Source organism: Cetorhinus maximus, chromosome 8 (assembly GCF_964194155.1).
Source record: "Cetorhinus maximus chromosome 8, sCetMax3.hap1.1, whole genome shotgun sequence".
Classification (NCBI taxonomy): Eukaryota; Metazoa; Chordata; class Chondrichthyes; order Lamniformes; family Cetorhinidae; genus Cetorhinus; species Cetorhinus maximus.
The window spans coordinates 41817211-41832558 of NC_135886.1; the positions used below are offsets into that span (position 1 = coordinate 41817211).

The 15348-nt window shown below is 42.4% G+C and overlaps 1 protein-coding gene across 1 annotated transcript in view; it reads right to left on the reverse strand.

Annotated features, from left to right (window-relative positions):
• Positions 1-15348, reverse strand: part of LOC144683582 (signal peptide, CUB and EGF-like domain-containing protein 3) — a 421925-nt gene that overhangs the window by 13325 nt on the left and 393252 nt on the right. The window contains exons 15-19 of the mRNA XM_078546743.1: positions 12080-12283; positions 7587-7748; positions 6079-6246; positions 3942-4103; positions 2606-2803 (exon numbers count right to left, since the gene is read on the reverse strand). Coding sequence (XP_078402869.1) covers positions 2606-2803; positions 3942-4103; positions 6079-6246; positions 7587-7748; positions 12080-12283 — 894 coding nt within the window. The remainder of the gene's footprint in view (positions 1-2605; positions 2804-3941; positions 4104-6078; positions 6247-7586; positions 7749-12079; positions 12284-15348) is intronic.

Sequence of the window (15348 nt, forward strand, 5' to 3'; positions counted from 1 at the left end):
CATTACAGCCTCAGTCCAAACATGGACAAAGGAGCTGAATTCCAGAGGTGAGTTGAGAGTGACTGCTCTTGACATCAAAGCAGCATCTGGCCCAGTGTGGTATGAAGGAGCCCTAGCAAAATTGAAGTCAATGGGAATCAGGGAAAAACACTCCACTGGTTGGACTCATACCTAGCACAAAGGAAGATGATTGTTGTTGTTGGATTCTAATCATCTTAGTTCCCGGACATCACTGCAGGAGTTCCTCAGGGCAGGAGTTCTAGGCCCAACCATCTTCAGCTGCTTCATCAATGACCTTCCTTCCATCATAAAATTAGAAGTGGGGATGTTCACTGATGATTGCACAGTGTCTAATACCATTTGCAACTCCTCAGATACTGAGAAGCAGTCCATATCTGTATGCAGCAAGACTTGGACAACATTCAGGCTTGAGCTGATAAGTGGCAAGTTACATTTGTGCCACACAAGTGCCATGCAATGACCATCTCCAGCAAGAGAGAATCTAACCATTGCCCCTTGACATCCAATGGCATTACCAGCGCTGAATCCCACTATCAACATCCTGGGTGTTACCATTGACCAGAAACTTAACTGAACCAAATAAATACTGTGGCTACAAGAGCAGGTCTGAGGCTTGGAATTCCCCCGCCTGACTCCTCAAAGCTTGTTGGCCATTTACAAGGTACAAGTCAGGAGTGTGATGGAATATTCTCCACTTGCCTGGATGAGTTCAACTCCAACAACTCTCAAGAAACGTGACACTATCCAAGGCAAAGCAGCCCGCTTGACTGGCACCTCATTCACCAACTTAAACATTCAGTCCCTCCGCCACTGATGCACAGTGGCAGCAGTGTGTACCATCTAGAAGACACATTGCAGCAGTTCACCAAGGCTCCTTCTATAGCACCTTCCAAACCCATGGCCTCTGCCACCCAGAAGGACAAAGGGCAGCAGGTGCATGGGAACACCACTGCCTGCAATTTTCCATTCCAAAGCTGCACACAATCCTGACTTGGGACTATATCATTGTTCCTTCTGTCACTAGGTCAAAATCCTGCAACTTCCTCCATAACAGCTCTGTGGGTGTAGCTACATCACATGGACTCGAGCATTTTAAGGGAATGGCTTACCACCACTTTCTCAGGAGCAATTTGCAATGTGGACAAACGTTGCAACCACATCGTGTGGTGGAAATTATTTTCTTTTCATTCATTCATAAGGTCAATGGATAATTTATTTTTGTTTCCCTAGCCTGAAAAAAGTTGACCAATTATAGCGGCTTATTTTATTCATTTATCCTAAACTAATTAGACCAGACTCAGTCTTGGCTTGTGTTGAGTTAGATGATTTCTGCCAGGCAGTGGATCAGGTGCAATATAGAAAATGCTGGAAATACTCAACAAAACTGGCAATATCTGTGGAGAGAGAATCCAAGTTAAAATTTCAGGACCTTTTATCAGAATGCCCCTTCATTCAGGATCATTGGCCTAAAACATTAACTCTGTTTCTCTCTCCACAAATGCTGCCAGATTTGTTGAGTATTTCCAGCATTTTCTATCTTTATTTCAGATTTCTAGCATTTGCAGTATTTTGCTCTTGTACAAACATATGAATTAGGAGCAGGAGTAGGCCCCTCGAGCCTGCTTCACCATTCAATAAGGTCATGGTTGATCTGATTGTGGCCTCAAGGCTATTATCCTGCTTAACCCCGATACTCTTTGATTCACTTGTAAGTCAAGAACCCATCTACCTCTACCTTAAAAATATTCAATGATCCTGCCTCTACCACTCTCTGGGGAAGAGAGTTCCACAGATTCACAGCCCACAGAGAGAGAAAATTTCTCCTCATCTCTGTCTTAAACGGGAGACCCCTTATTTTTAAACTGTGTCCCCTAGTTCTGGTCTCTGCCACAAGGGGAAACATGCTTTCAGCATTCACCCTGTCAAGCCCCCTCAGGATCTTATATGCTCCAGTAAGTTCACCTCTCATTCTTCTAGCTCCAATGGACACAGGTCCAACCTGTCCAACCTTTCCTCATAACATAATCCCCCTTAATCTATGGAATCAATCAAGTGAACCTTCTCTGAGCTGCTTCTAATGCAACTATGTCCTTTCTTAAATAAGGAGAGCAAAACTGTATGCAGTACTTGATGTGCTCTCACCAAAGCCCTGTACAACTGTAGCAAAATATCCCTACTTTTATATTTGACAACATTTCGTTTGACCACGTTATGAATGCACCTTCCTTGGCCATTACCTGGAGCTGCTAGTTCAGAGGCAGGGACGCTACACACTACGCCACAAGACTTTCCAATATGCTACTGTAGCCCTAAGCAAATAAAAGGTGCTCTACTAAATGAGAAGAGGACAAATAGGTTATAAAGGGAACTGATGCTGAGCCAGGGAGGAAGAAATTAAGAAAGATGAACAACAACTTGGTCAAAAAGGTTGGTTGGAGAAGGTTTTAAAAGGTATAGAGGGAAGAGGGGAACTGGAGACGTTTAGAGTCCAGGCAAATAAGAACTCTTCCGCCAATGGTGGGGTGAAAGTAGGGGAAGGAGGTAGTGACAGATGCAATCAGTATAAAGTAGTTGGGAAACTCACAGTTTTTCCTCATGACCAAAACATCTCCACAATCGTCCTCAATGGGCAAGAAGATTTCAGGAACTACTATCAGGATTTTCCGTTTCGGAGGAGGATTAATGTTCCAGGTGCACTCCACATTTGCTGGGTAGTTCCCGGGGTAGTTGGGGGATTCAATATATCCTGTGTATTCCCCAAGTTCCCCACCACACTGTCGATCTGTAGGAAGGAGACACGTGGAATGCATAATTGACCTGAAGATGGACCTCAGAAAGAACATATCTACTGGACCCTTGTTGGCCTGCCCAGGGAAAATCTCAAGCTCCTTGGGTCAGCATTTCTTAATATCTCATATCATACACTGAAACTGAAACAGATACTAAAACAACAATAAAACTCCATATTGCTTCCTCTCTCTTTTACCACCAATCTCTCATTGGATAGTTATCATGTGTAGTATTCTATCTGATGTTCTCCTGTTAGCCTGACACATTGAGGCTAATTGCAATTCAGATTAACTAACTCAACACAGACCAGAAATCAAACTATGGTTGATTTTCAACCTTCCAACTGTAAGTGCTGAGACAAATTGTAATAGTCATTTACACAAGGTCAGGTCATTCAGTAAGTGATTTGAGGATCAAACATGAGACTTTCCTGGTGTATATGACTCAGCTACTCCCTGACTTAACCAGCTGAGCCATTGAAGGAGCAATAATTTGCTTTATTATTGTAATATTAACCCTAAACAAAACAAATAAAATTTAAATCATTTTAATTTTGCTCTAATTTAGTCTAAATTACAAATTCTAGCTCACAGCCAATTTTAAAAGTTACTTTAAAGATGTTATTGCCTCTTTTCTTCTTACTTCTGCCTCTCACAGCTTGCAGAGAGAAACAACTTTAAAGTATGTGGTTTTCACTGGTGGAAAACCAATGTTAAGTTTCATTTTCAACTAATTAAAAATCTACCATCTTAACATTGACCTGGTTACATCATCGATTCTCTCAAATAACTATATTCATTAAAAGAATTGACTGAATTGAGCAAATTCACATCCAAAATAATGTCAATGCAATTTAGTTTTGACTTGGAACTGGTTTTGACTTATATACTAATTTTGTGTGAGCCATCAACACTTCAACAGTTCTAGCTCATATTTGCTACTGAAAATACTTTGCACAGGTTTCAATTCATATGTCACCTGTATTGATGTCAAGGAGACATTGAAACTGAAACATGTAAAGAAGGTTCTCTGAGTCTTTGGAACTCTTAAATGATTCTATGATGTTAGAGATGGAGGTGTTATCAGATGGGCTTTCTCTTGTAGCTGTCAAAATACAAGTGGATGCTTACTTTTGCACTGCCTCACAGTGGTTGACCCATCAAAGTCAGTCGTGGTGTTGCCAGGACATGAGATGCAGTAATTTTGTCGAAACTCCGGCTGGTAGGTGCCCAAAGCACATCGTATGCATCGGTGAACTGTTGTGTTGTAATAATGGCCTGGGGAGCACTGAACTGTGAGAGTTTGAAAACAGTGTCATAATTACAAACACGACGACACACCAACATTGAACCTTTTCATTGTTGAGAGCTGAAAAATCCCAATAAAGTTTTTGTCAGACCGAAAGAAACCCTTTTCGTTTCTGTCAGGATATACTGAGTGTTCAAGAATGCAAAGGTTTTTATTCAGACATTGTCCGACCTTTGTTTACCATACACATTTTAAATGACACAATTTGATAATGATTCACAAATACAAAAAATGATGTTAAATGTTTTATTGAACAAACGAAATAGGAGCAGAAGTAGGCTGTTCAGCCCCTTGAGCCTGCTCCGCCATTCAATAAGATCCTGGCTGACTCGTTTTCAGCTATGTTGTGGAAAAATTCTTTTTTTATTATCATAGTTTTTATTGAGAATACTCAATTCACCAATGTCACATCGAGAACATTCAGCCACTAAAGCCAAATCTCCAAGAGTCATTCAGCGCTGCTTATTTGATTTAATAGTTCCCTTTAAAGTAAATTGGTGCTGCCTTTGGAGAGAGTCCTTCTCTCACATTTCTGGAGTAAAGGCAACAATCAATTTGCAACAGCCGTATAATTTGTAGTTAAAACCTGGTATTCAACTCTTTCAACTTAATTGTCCACTCTTTGAACCTGTACTGCATGAACATGAGAGGTTCCCAAATGTTATCTGAACTTGCAAGGATGTCAAGTAGGTACAGTACAACATAAAATGTACAAACTTTAGCCAGAAGCTAAAATAAGCTGGTTAATGGTTTTGGAAAAGAACACAACTCTATCAAAATTATAGTCTGTTTACATTGTATAATTAAATGGTTATAAGAAAAGACAACACATGGAAATCAGTCACTTCCTTGCAGAGAGGGAGGCCAAAATTGGCAGACAACTCTGGGCTAGTTTCATGCTGGTTAAGTGGGAGCACCATTGCCTGTGAATGGGTTGTCGATGCATTCCCTTAAAAACTGGAGGTAAAATGAACTTAGAAACGGGAGGTTTCTAACAGCGGTGCCACAATGAGCAAGAGAGTCCAATGTTCTATTCCTGGCCTAAGATGAGTTTGCTGACCTCAGCGAGTTGGCAATGAACTCATCGCAACTGGTTTCAGCCATCCGGGGCTGGGGAGGAGAGTAAACGAGTTTTGGTGATAGGTATTCAGTGATTCCTGCTGGAAAGCACATGTGTCTTAATGTTGTGAAAGGACAGATTATGGATTGAGTATGATGCCCCCTGCAGTCAAATAGCTTGGTGATGCTCAGTCTCCAGATTCATAATGTTATTGAGAAATTGTTATTGACTGAGGTACTGAGGGCTGACTGACTTCAGGGGAGTAAAGGAAAAAAAATTGTCAAGGAAAAGCTGTCAAGTCAATCTTTACAACTTTTCAAAAAAACTATGCTGCAAGTTCTTTTAAAATTTGTTTATGGAATGTGAGCGTCACTGGCCAGACCAGCATTTATTGCCCCACCATATTTGACTATGAGAAGGTGGCAGTGATGAGAAGGTGGCAGTGAGCTGCCTCCTTGAACCATGTGGTGTAGGTACACCCACAGTGCTGTTAGAGAGGGAGTTCCAGGGTCTTGACCCAGTGATAGTTTAGGAACGGTGATATATTTCTAAGTCAGGATGGCCTGTGACTTGGAGAACTTGCAGGTGGTGGTGGTCAATATGTCTGCTGCCCTTGTTCTTCTAGGTGGCAGAGGTTGTGAGTTTGGGAGGTGCTGTCAAAGGAGCCTTGGCAGGTTACTGCAGTGCATCTTGTAGACACACCGCAGGCACTGAGCAGGGAAGTGAATGTTTAAGGTGATGGATGGGACACCATTCAGTTTAATCAATTAAATACAGGACTTTCTGAATTTGTACCTCAGCATCAGAGATTAATCTAAAACTTCTATGCATATTGCTACTTATTTTCTGTTAATGGAGACTTAAAAAAAGATTCCTGTTCAATAGCTTTTCTTACTCACCTTTAGTATCACAATCCTGGAAGGACGAAGCTCCTTCTTGTTTTGTCATCAACCCTCCTCCACATTGGAAACACAGTGTCCGGCCTGGCTCGGGCTGGTATGTACCTCGGCTGCATAACTGGCATGGCTGAAACCCATCTGACGAATAATGGCCTGGACTGCACTGACCTGCATCAACAATAACAACAGGGATTTAAGTGAGCTGACCAGTCATTGCTTAAAATAAACAGCATAAATCAAAGTGCTCTAGACCAAAGGCAATGTTTATAAACTAAATCATGGGACTGAGTGATGACAAGGGTGACGTGTTGTCCTTTCACCTCTAGGGTCGGACTTTGAATTTAGCTTAGACACATGGAACGATGGCTTCTTCTGTGGTGTTGGTTAAGAAAATTAATTAAAATGTATTTAGAAACTCTCAGCCTTATTTCTGATGGACATAATCCAAAGCCACAGGCTATACTCATTGAAGTCTGGAGACATTTACTGCATAGCATTGAGGTAGATTTACATTTAGGATGGCTTAGTTCAGCTGTGATTGGGCTGAATTTTACCAGCCCTTTGGGGATGGGCTGGGAGGAGTGAAGGCTAACAAAATAGTGCAGGAGAGGATTGAGTGGTGTGCACATGTCTTCCTTCTGCCATGCCATTTTGTCAGTGGTGGGAAAGGTGGCAGACAACCCGACTGCTTGGAGCCCAATTGAGCCAATGATGTAGCCAATTAAGGGCCTCTTGTCACCTCTGCTGGCATTTTCCAGTGGCTGGGGAGCCCGCTGTTGGGCTCCAGGGGCAGGGCCCTTCTATTCTGGCACCCTTTGGCCCATGGAGCAGCCACCCCACCCCTCCGGCAGCAATGGCCACTCCTTAATAGGATGGGAGCCCCAGCAATGATCAATAATTGGCTGCCACTGGCAAAATGCAGTCCCGCGTCCTGCTATCTACCAAAGTGGAGTTGTTCCTTGCTTTTGGCCCTGGCGGTGGGATTCAAGCTGCTTCCGTACAATTCCTGTCATTATTCCAGTGTTGTTGAGGTGTCCTGTCCTACCATGGCCCTTGTTCACATTTCAACTGACACTGGCCGGATTGTGCTGGATCCTACTATGCACAATAATAAAATACTCATTGACTATTCCCTGCTGTGTGCACTTGCAAATTACAGTATTCATCATTGCATATGTGTAGAGTCACTCTCAAAATTCTGGAACATAAAAAAGAGGCTGAAAGGCCTCTTATGGAAAAAGGTGCAGGTAGAATGTAATGAAATTTTGAGTTGCATTAGTTGCATCCCATGCCTGACCTGGAAGAACTTGGTATTCTCGTTAAGTATAAATGTTTCATTTACAGTATTGTAGATACGTTATTCCTGAGGAATACCCAATACCTAATGGTCATCAAAATACACGCGGATACATACTTACACAACCAAACTCACAAGCACCTGCACCAAGCACGCTGAAATCCACAGGCAGTCACACTCAGGTTGACTGATAAACACACAACTCATTTACCTGTGCATACACTTATGTTACGTGCTCCAGTTGGGCCGTGCCCATCAGTTCCAGGACATAAGTCACATGATAACTGTCCATCCTTTTCCTGGTAGGTGCCAGCAGGACATGGAACACATTTCTCCTGCTGTCCATGGTAGAAGGATCCTGACGAGCAGCTAACTGAGAAACGAAAGTGCTGGTGAGGGGAATCGCAAAAGCACAATTCACCACAATACCTTTCTGTGTCTATTTTGGCCAACAATATTTTAAAACATCTCTTTCTTATTAAAATACTTATACATCTTGTAAACAATTTCTGTCACATGCTAATATGTCACACACCTTTGAGCTGTGAAACACTCAAAACAAGGTTCAGTAAGGATGCTCGATGTAGGAAATGCAGTAGGAGGTAGCGGGACAGGTAGATAAGGTGGTTAAGAAGGCATATGGGATACTTGCCTTTATCAGCCGAGGTGTAGAGCAGGGAGGTTATGCTGGAACTGTATAAAATGCTGGTTAGGCCACAACTGGAGTACTGCATGCAGTTCTGGTCACCACATCATAGGAAGGATGTGATTGCACTGGAGAGGGTGCTGAGGAGATTTACCAGGATGCTGCCTGGGCTGGAGGGTCTGAGCTATGAGGAAAGATTGGATAGGCTGGGGTTGTTTTTCTTAGAGCAACGAAGGTTGAGAGGGGACTGGATAGAAATGTATAAGATTAGGAGGGACATAGATAAGGTGGATAGGAAGGCACTTTTTCCATTAGTAGAGGGGCCAATAGCCAGGGGGAATAGATTTAAGGTAAGAGGTAGAAGGCTAAGAGGGGAGTTAAGGAGAAATTTTTTCACCCAGAGGGCGGTGGGAGTCTGGAACTCACTGCCTGAAAGGGTTGTTGAGTCAGAAACTCTCATAACATTTAAGAAGTATTTAGACGTAGGTAGGATTCTAAATGAATGCTTTGTGTCGGTGTTCACAAGTGAGAGGGACGACGTGGGTATGGAAATCAGGCAGGAGGACTGCGATATAATTAAAGAAATTAGCATAGAAAGGGAGGAGGTTCTAAGTGGCCTGGCAGGCTTAAAAGTAGATAAATCCCCAGGCCCAGATGAAATGTATCCCAGGCTGTTGAGTGAGGCAAGGGAGGAGATTGCAGGGGCGCTGGCAATAATTTTCAAAACTTCTCTGGCCACAGGAGAGGTGCCAGAGGACTGGAGGACAGCCAATGTGGTACCGTTATTCAAGAAGGGAGGAAGGGATAAACCAGGGAACTACAGGCCAGTCAGTCTAACCTCAGTGGTGGGGAAGCTTTTGGAAGCAATTCTGAGGGACAGAATTAATCTACACTTGGAGCGGCAGGGATTAATCAAGGACAGTCAGCATGGTTTTGTTAAGGGGAGGTCATGTCTGATCAATTTGATTGAATTTTTTGAAGAGGTGACCAGGTGTGTAGATGAGGGCAATGCATTTGACGTAGTCTACTTGGATTTCAGCAAGGCTTCTGATAAGGTCCCGCATGGGAGACTGATGGTAAGAGCCCATGGGATCCAAGGCAATTTGGCAAATTGGATCCAGAATTGGCTGAGTGGCAGGAAGCAGGGGGTGATGGTTGAGGGGTGTTTTTGTGACTGGATGCCTGTGTCCAGTGGGGTTCCACAGGGACCAATGTTGGGTCCCTTGCTGTTTGTATTATATATAAATGATTTAGACTTGAATGTAGGAGGGTTGATCAGTAAGTTCGCGGATGACACGAAAATTGGTGGGGTGGTAAACAGTGAGGAGGATAGCCTTAGATTACAGGAGGATATAGGCGGGCTGGTCAGATGGGCTGATCAGCAGCAAATGGAATTTAATTCAGATAAATGTGAGGTGAAGCACCTGGGCAGGACAAACAAGGCACGGGAAGACACAATGAATGATAGGACCCTGGGAAGTACTGAGGATCAGAGGGACCTTGGTGTGCACGTCCATCTGTCCCTTAAGGTAGCGGGACAGGTAGATAAGGTGGTTAAGAAGGCATACAGGATACTTGCCTTTATTAGCCGAGGCATAAAACATAAGAGCAGGGAGGTTAGGCTGGAACTGTATAAAACTCTGGTTAGGCCACAGTTAGAGTATTGCGTGCAGTTCTGGGATCCGCATTATAGGAAGGAGGTGATTGCACTAGAGAAAGTACAGAGGAGATTTACCAGGATATTGCTTGGGCTGGAGAGTTTTAATTATATGGGGAGATTGGATAGACTGGGGTTATTTTCCCTAGAACAGAGGAGATTGAGTGGGGGACATGATTGAGGTGTATAAAATTATGAAGGGCATAGATAGGGTAGGCAGGAAGGAACTTTTCCCCTTGGTGGAGGGATCAATAACCAGGGGGTATAGATTTAAGGTAAGGGGCAGGAGGTTTAGAGGGGATGTGGGGAAGAATTTTTTTACCCAGGGGGTAGTGGGAATCTGGAACTCATTGCCTGAAAGGATGGTAGCGCCAGAAACCCTCATAACATTTAAGAAGTATTTGGATGTGCACTTGCAATGCCATGGCATACAAGGCTATGGGCCTAGTGTTGGAAAATGGGATTAGAATAGTTTGGTACTTGTTTGACCGGCACAGGCTCGATGGGCCAAAGGGCCTTTTTCTGTGCTATAGACCTCCATGACTATGACTCTATGACACTATGAGATATTCACTTGCATTGCCATGGCCTCTAGGGATATGGGCCAAGTGCTGGAAAATGGGATTAGCGTAGTCAGATCTTTGCTGACTGGCGTAGACACAATGGGCTGAATGGGCTCCTTCTGTACTGCAGAAGTCTATGAATCTATGAGGTTCTTCCCTATTCATATGCAACATATTCCAAAGGAAAGTAAAGGCAAACTGTATGCTCACACAGTAGCACAAAATCAGCTTACTTGTATGGCTGAATTTGGATTTTGAGTTTTATTTATAAAATATATCAATGCTATTTTAAATAAGTGCGATTGGTTGTTTCCAATCACCCTCATTCTATTTAATGTATATATTTTCTAAATTATTCTCCTGTCATCAGCCCATCTTGACCAAACACCTCTGCTGCTGAGAGGTCAAATGGGCAGTATGCTCCCAGTCTACTCTTAGTGACCTTGTGCCTCATCTCTCAAAAGGTGCTGGGAGTTTCACTCATGTCTCTCTCTCTCTTTCAATGTCCCTTTTCCTTACAGAAAGACCTTTGTTGCCTGGTCACTCATCTTGTATTTCTTAAGTCCTTTTCCCTTTGTATTTTGATAATACAAATGAATAGTTTATGCTCTTATACTTCTATATGAATTACTTCAAAATGAGAAAAAGCCAACGAACTATCAAGCTTGTCCGTTCTGTATTTTACAGCTGTCTTGTTTAAAAATTGCATTCACTCCTCATCTCTAAACATGTCGATCTGTTGGGTTGCCGCACTAAAGTCCTTCGTTTCCTTGCTTAAATGGCCATTATTTACCTGCAAGCCTGGACAGTAAATGTTGCCAGCTTACTAGGCCACAGAGGGCTGAGCCCCATTCTGTCTTCATCCTATGCCTGTAAGAGTGCACTTCCAGCGAGGTATCACTGGAGAGTCTTCAGCAACAGACATTTTGACGAATTTCTCCACTTCCCAAACCAACGGAGCTTAGGGTTTTGATCATTGTCCAGCAAACATCAATTAACAGGACCAAACAGGATCCAGATCTGGAACTTTTGTAGCCTGTACAATTCGGCTACTGCTGAGAAATCCTGTTGCGTTCTTTGCAGCAAACACATGTCCATTTTCATTTGCTTTATCTTGATTAGTAACAAAACTGTTGCTTTTACTTTCTGAATGCACCAAGTAAATTTTCAAGTATTTCCTTTTCATGTATAATTTGAAAATTTAATTTAAGCTTGAATATTAGGTCGTGTATTCAAGGCAGTGGGTAGTTCATTAAAATAAATTTCATAGAATCATGAAATGATACAATACAGAAAGAGGCCATTCAGCCCATCCAACTTGTGCCAGCATTTGATTAACTATTTTAGGACATAGATCCTAAACAGGACCCTGTATTTTAAGAAACTATTTGAAGAATCAGACATGGTAGTGTAATCAAGCTAATGACTGAGGGCCAGAGATATAAAAGATTCAATGTGGAACAGCAGACCTTAAGCTGATTGAAGAACAAGGTTTTGGGTCTACTCAGGAAGTCAAGCTGGAAGCCTGACCAAGTTCCAATGGTGGACATTGAACGAGTGGAATAAGTGTCACAAAGGGGATGTATCACCTGAATGTCACAAATGGAGCAATCTGTCTCACGCTTTATGTAGTTGTTTATTGTCATGTGTTATTAGTTGTTTGTGTTTTCCGGCAAGTTAGATAAAGCTCTGCAGCAACTTCACTGAAGTAGGCATTTTGTTACATCTTAATTTAAAAAAAAAACAACAAAATAAAATCCAACCTATGCATTTCCTTGCTTTTTACAGCCAACCAAGGCTTATGATTCTCTGTCACCTCACTTATACCACACACTTACCACATTTCCCATCCATCCACTCCTGCCCAATGTTGCATGCCTCCTGTTTCTCAGGCGCTTTTGCCAACTTCTTTGCTACTTCGTAGTCTGTTCCAGAGAAGCGAATGTGGAAGCGCTGATGGTTAATTGATTTTTTCAAAGTTTTAATCGCAGATTTCAGTTTCTTCTCCATCTTCTGCCTCAGACAGTTAATGTTACAGCTGCCTGCAAGAAATGGATTTCATTTTGTCAAAGTGAGTTGGAGTGAATGAGTTGGGCCAGGAGCCAGAGTAAAAGAGTTGAAACAATCTCAATCAAGTTCTGCGTGGACAGGGGCTCTCCTTGAATCGAGATCACAGAATGGCTTATGTACCAAATGGAGAAAGAGTGTCCCCTGCTACAGTGTGGATTACTCCTCAGGGACTCCATTGAGGCATAGTCGAGAGGGTTAACAGTGTAACAGTGCTACACCTGGAGCACTTATAGAGAGTGCTTCATTTCGTAGCACTAACGTTCCATGTTTTGATAAGCCAAAACAGAATTAAAGTGAACTACTGTCATTTTCAGCAAGAGAATCATTTTGCTCTACATTCATTTAGCATCAGCCTATGGGAAGGGACTTTCCTTAGATTTTTCGAAATCTTTGCAAACACAATTACACCATGTTGGTTTTTACTCTGTACACGAGAAGGAATAAAATGCCTGAATATCATTTAATGTTATTAGTTCTCTTCTGTACAAAGAAAATGTGTTCCATTAATTTTAAAATTAAAGTTTTTGCAGCAATTTCAGCATTTATTTTATTTTAGACATATGCTTTAGATAGAACAAAAAGAAGTGGAATCTCCCTGTCCCTTTTTTTTTACTTAAACCTATTTCTGACCATTAATCTCTTGCTGATCTCTGGATTACGAATCAGTATGTGTATTAGAACATGTGTCATGGATGTGAATCATTAAACGGAAACCCATTTTAATGAATATCTGATGAACATGCTTAAATGAAAGAGATATTGGCACACCAAACATTTTATGACCAGACTGGCTAGATGATTTAGTCGCAATTTTAAGCAAATTGTAACATTACCAAATACAGCAGTTATCAAAACATGGAACTGAGCCATCAGCAACCCATTTGAAACAATGGAGATATGGGGGGTGTGGGGGTGTGGGGGGGGGGTGGCAGTTAGAGCAATATTGGTTCATTATACATACCATACAATACCATATTATAGGATATTACAATGCTTTTGATTTTATCTGGGGCAAGAATTTGATTTGGGTGCTGACTTACAAAGAATGATGGTAATTCTACCAATCTTTAAACCCTAAGCTCTGGAGCTTCCTCCCTAAATCTCTCCTGCTCTCTCCCTCTCTAAGAAGCTCTTTAAAAGCTACCTTTTGAGAAGCTTTTGAACATCTGCCCTCTATCTTTTGATATAATTCAGTGTTAAATTTTGCTTTATAACACTCCCACAAAGCACCTTGGGATGTATTATTATGTTAAAGGCACTATATAAATATAAGTTGTTATTGCTGAGTACAGAATGTGAGAATAAATTGGGAATAAGATGCCTCAAGACACAATCGACTGAATTTTTACTTACCTGATTCAACAGGAGTGGGGTGGGGCGGTTGCAAAGGTGTGGGGTCCCAGAGTTGGGAAACTCCCACATACTGTGACATCATTTATTGGTCCCTTGCCTTGAAACCAAGCTTTTTTGACAGGCTTGTCTTGCAGTCATTGGAAGCCACAGGATCAGCTAGGTTTGTACCAGGGTTGGGGAAGCGATCTTGGTGATGGTGCAGTGATTTGGACGTCCCAGGGGGCAAGGTTGGGGCGTGGGGGGGGTTCAGTGTCCAATGCTAGGGTGGTGTGGATACAGATATCAGAGGCTCTGGGGTTGAGGATTCAGAGGCTTCCAGTGGGGATCGGAGCCCTCGATGGGAGTTAGGGTTTGCTCGCTTGCAGGGGTTTGCTCAGGCAGGCATAGGTGCAAAGGTGCACACCTCCTGCAAATGGCAAGCCCTTGCCAGGGCGTAGCTGCCGGCTTTCCTGAGACTTGGGCTGGCCAGCCCACCCACTTTCCTTGTGTGGTGAAGCTGATTTGTAGATTATAAAGTAAATTACATATGATCAGGGATAGAGTTGAAGAGGCAACTGGTTCACACCAATTGAAAGATTTTTGACATGTGTTTACTATTGTTACGTAGGAAAACACGACAGCAAAACAAGTTCCACAGCCACAATTGAGAGGAATGACCAATTAATCTGTTTTTTGGGGATATGCGTTGAATGAGGAATGTTGGCCTGAATCCTGGGAGCATTCTGTGCTCTTTGAATTGTAAAGCCTGAAGTGGGTTGGAGACGGGTTTGGGCCAGAATTTGGACTTTATAAACTTTAATGCACCCTCTTCCACAAACCCCAGCTCGACCCAAACCCACCTGTCTTCTTTTCATTAAAACTCCCCCACGACTAAATAAAATTTTTTACAGCAAAAGTTGTCACTATCTCATATAAACAGGGATCAATTGTGGGGGTGGCAAATCTACCCTTTATTTTCCAGTTGCCCTTTTGAACAGTTTCAAGGCAGCAATTTACATCTAGTCTTTGAAATTATTCAAAATCACCAATGAAAATTACAGGGAATTAGCAGCTGCTATTTTCACCCCCCTCCACGGTTAATGTGCAAGAATTTATGGCTTTCCAGAGGACTGAGGCATGTTAATCCTTCCACCGCTATCTGAACTAACTGTTAATGCTCTTGGAACAACAATCATTTCTTACTGGCATATGTTGTGACCGTCAATCTCTCAAACCTACAGGTAGGTGAGTATTGTCTAATACATACATTTGAGTAGGTTAAAGGGAAAACATCAGTGTAAACCCTCGATATACACAAGAACAGATCTTGATAGTAAAATCCAGCAACATTCAAGTATTTTAATTCCCACAAGCTGTGGGGTCAGGCTGGGTAGAACCATATTATCTAACTAGTCTGTGTCCTTGAGGGCTTATTGATACCCATAATCTTTAGTGCTGGCACTCTAATGCAGGCAATATGCTTTCTAATATAGAGAATGCAACACAAAAGTCAAATGCCATTAGTTGTAACCTCGCCTTGATTCTTGGTGTTGAGTCAGAAGGCTGGGGGCTAAACCGTGTTCCCAGGCTTAAGCACATAATCTACTGGCCCAGACTTTGATGCAATACTGAGGGAGTGCTGCATTGTCAGAGATGCCAGCCTTTCGATGAGACATTAAGTCATGACCCGGTCTGCCTATTCAGG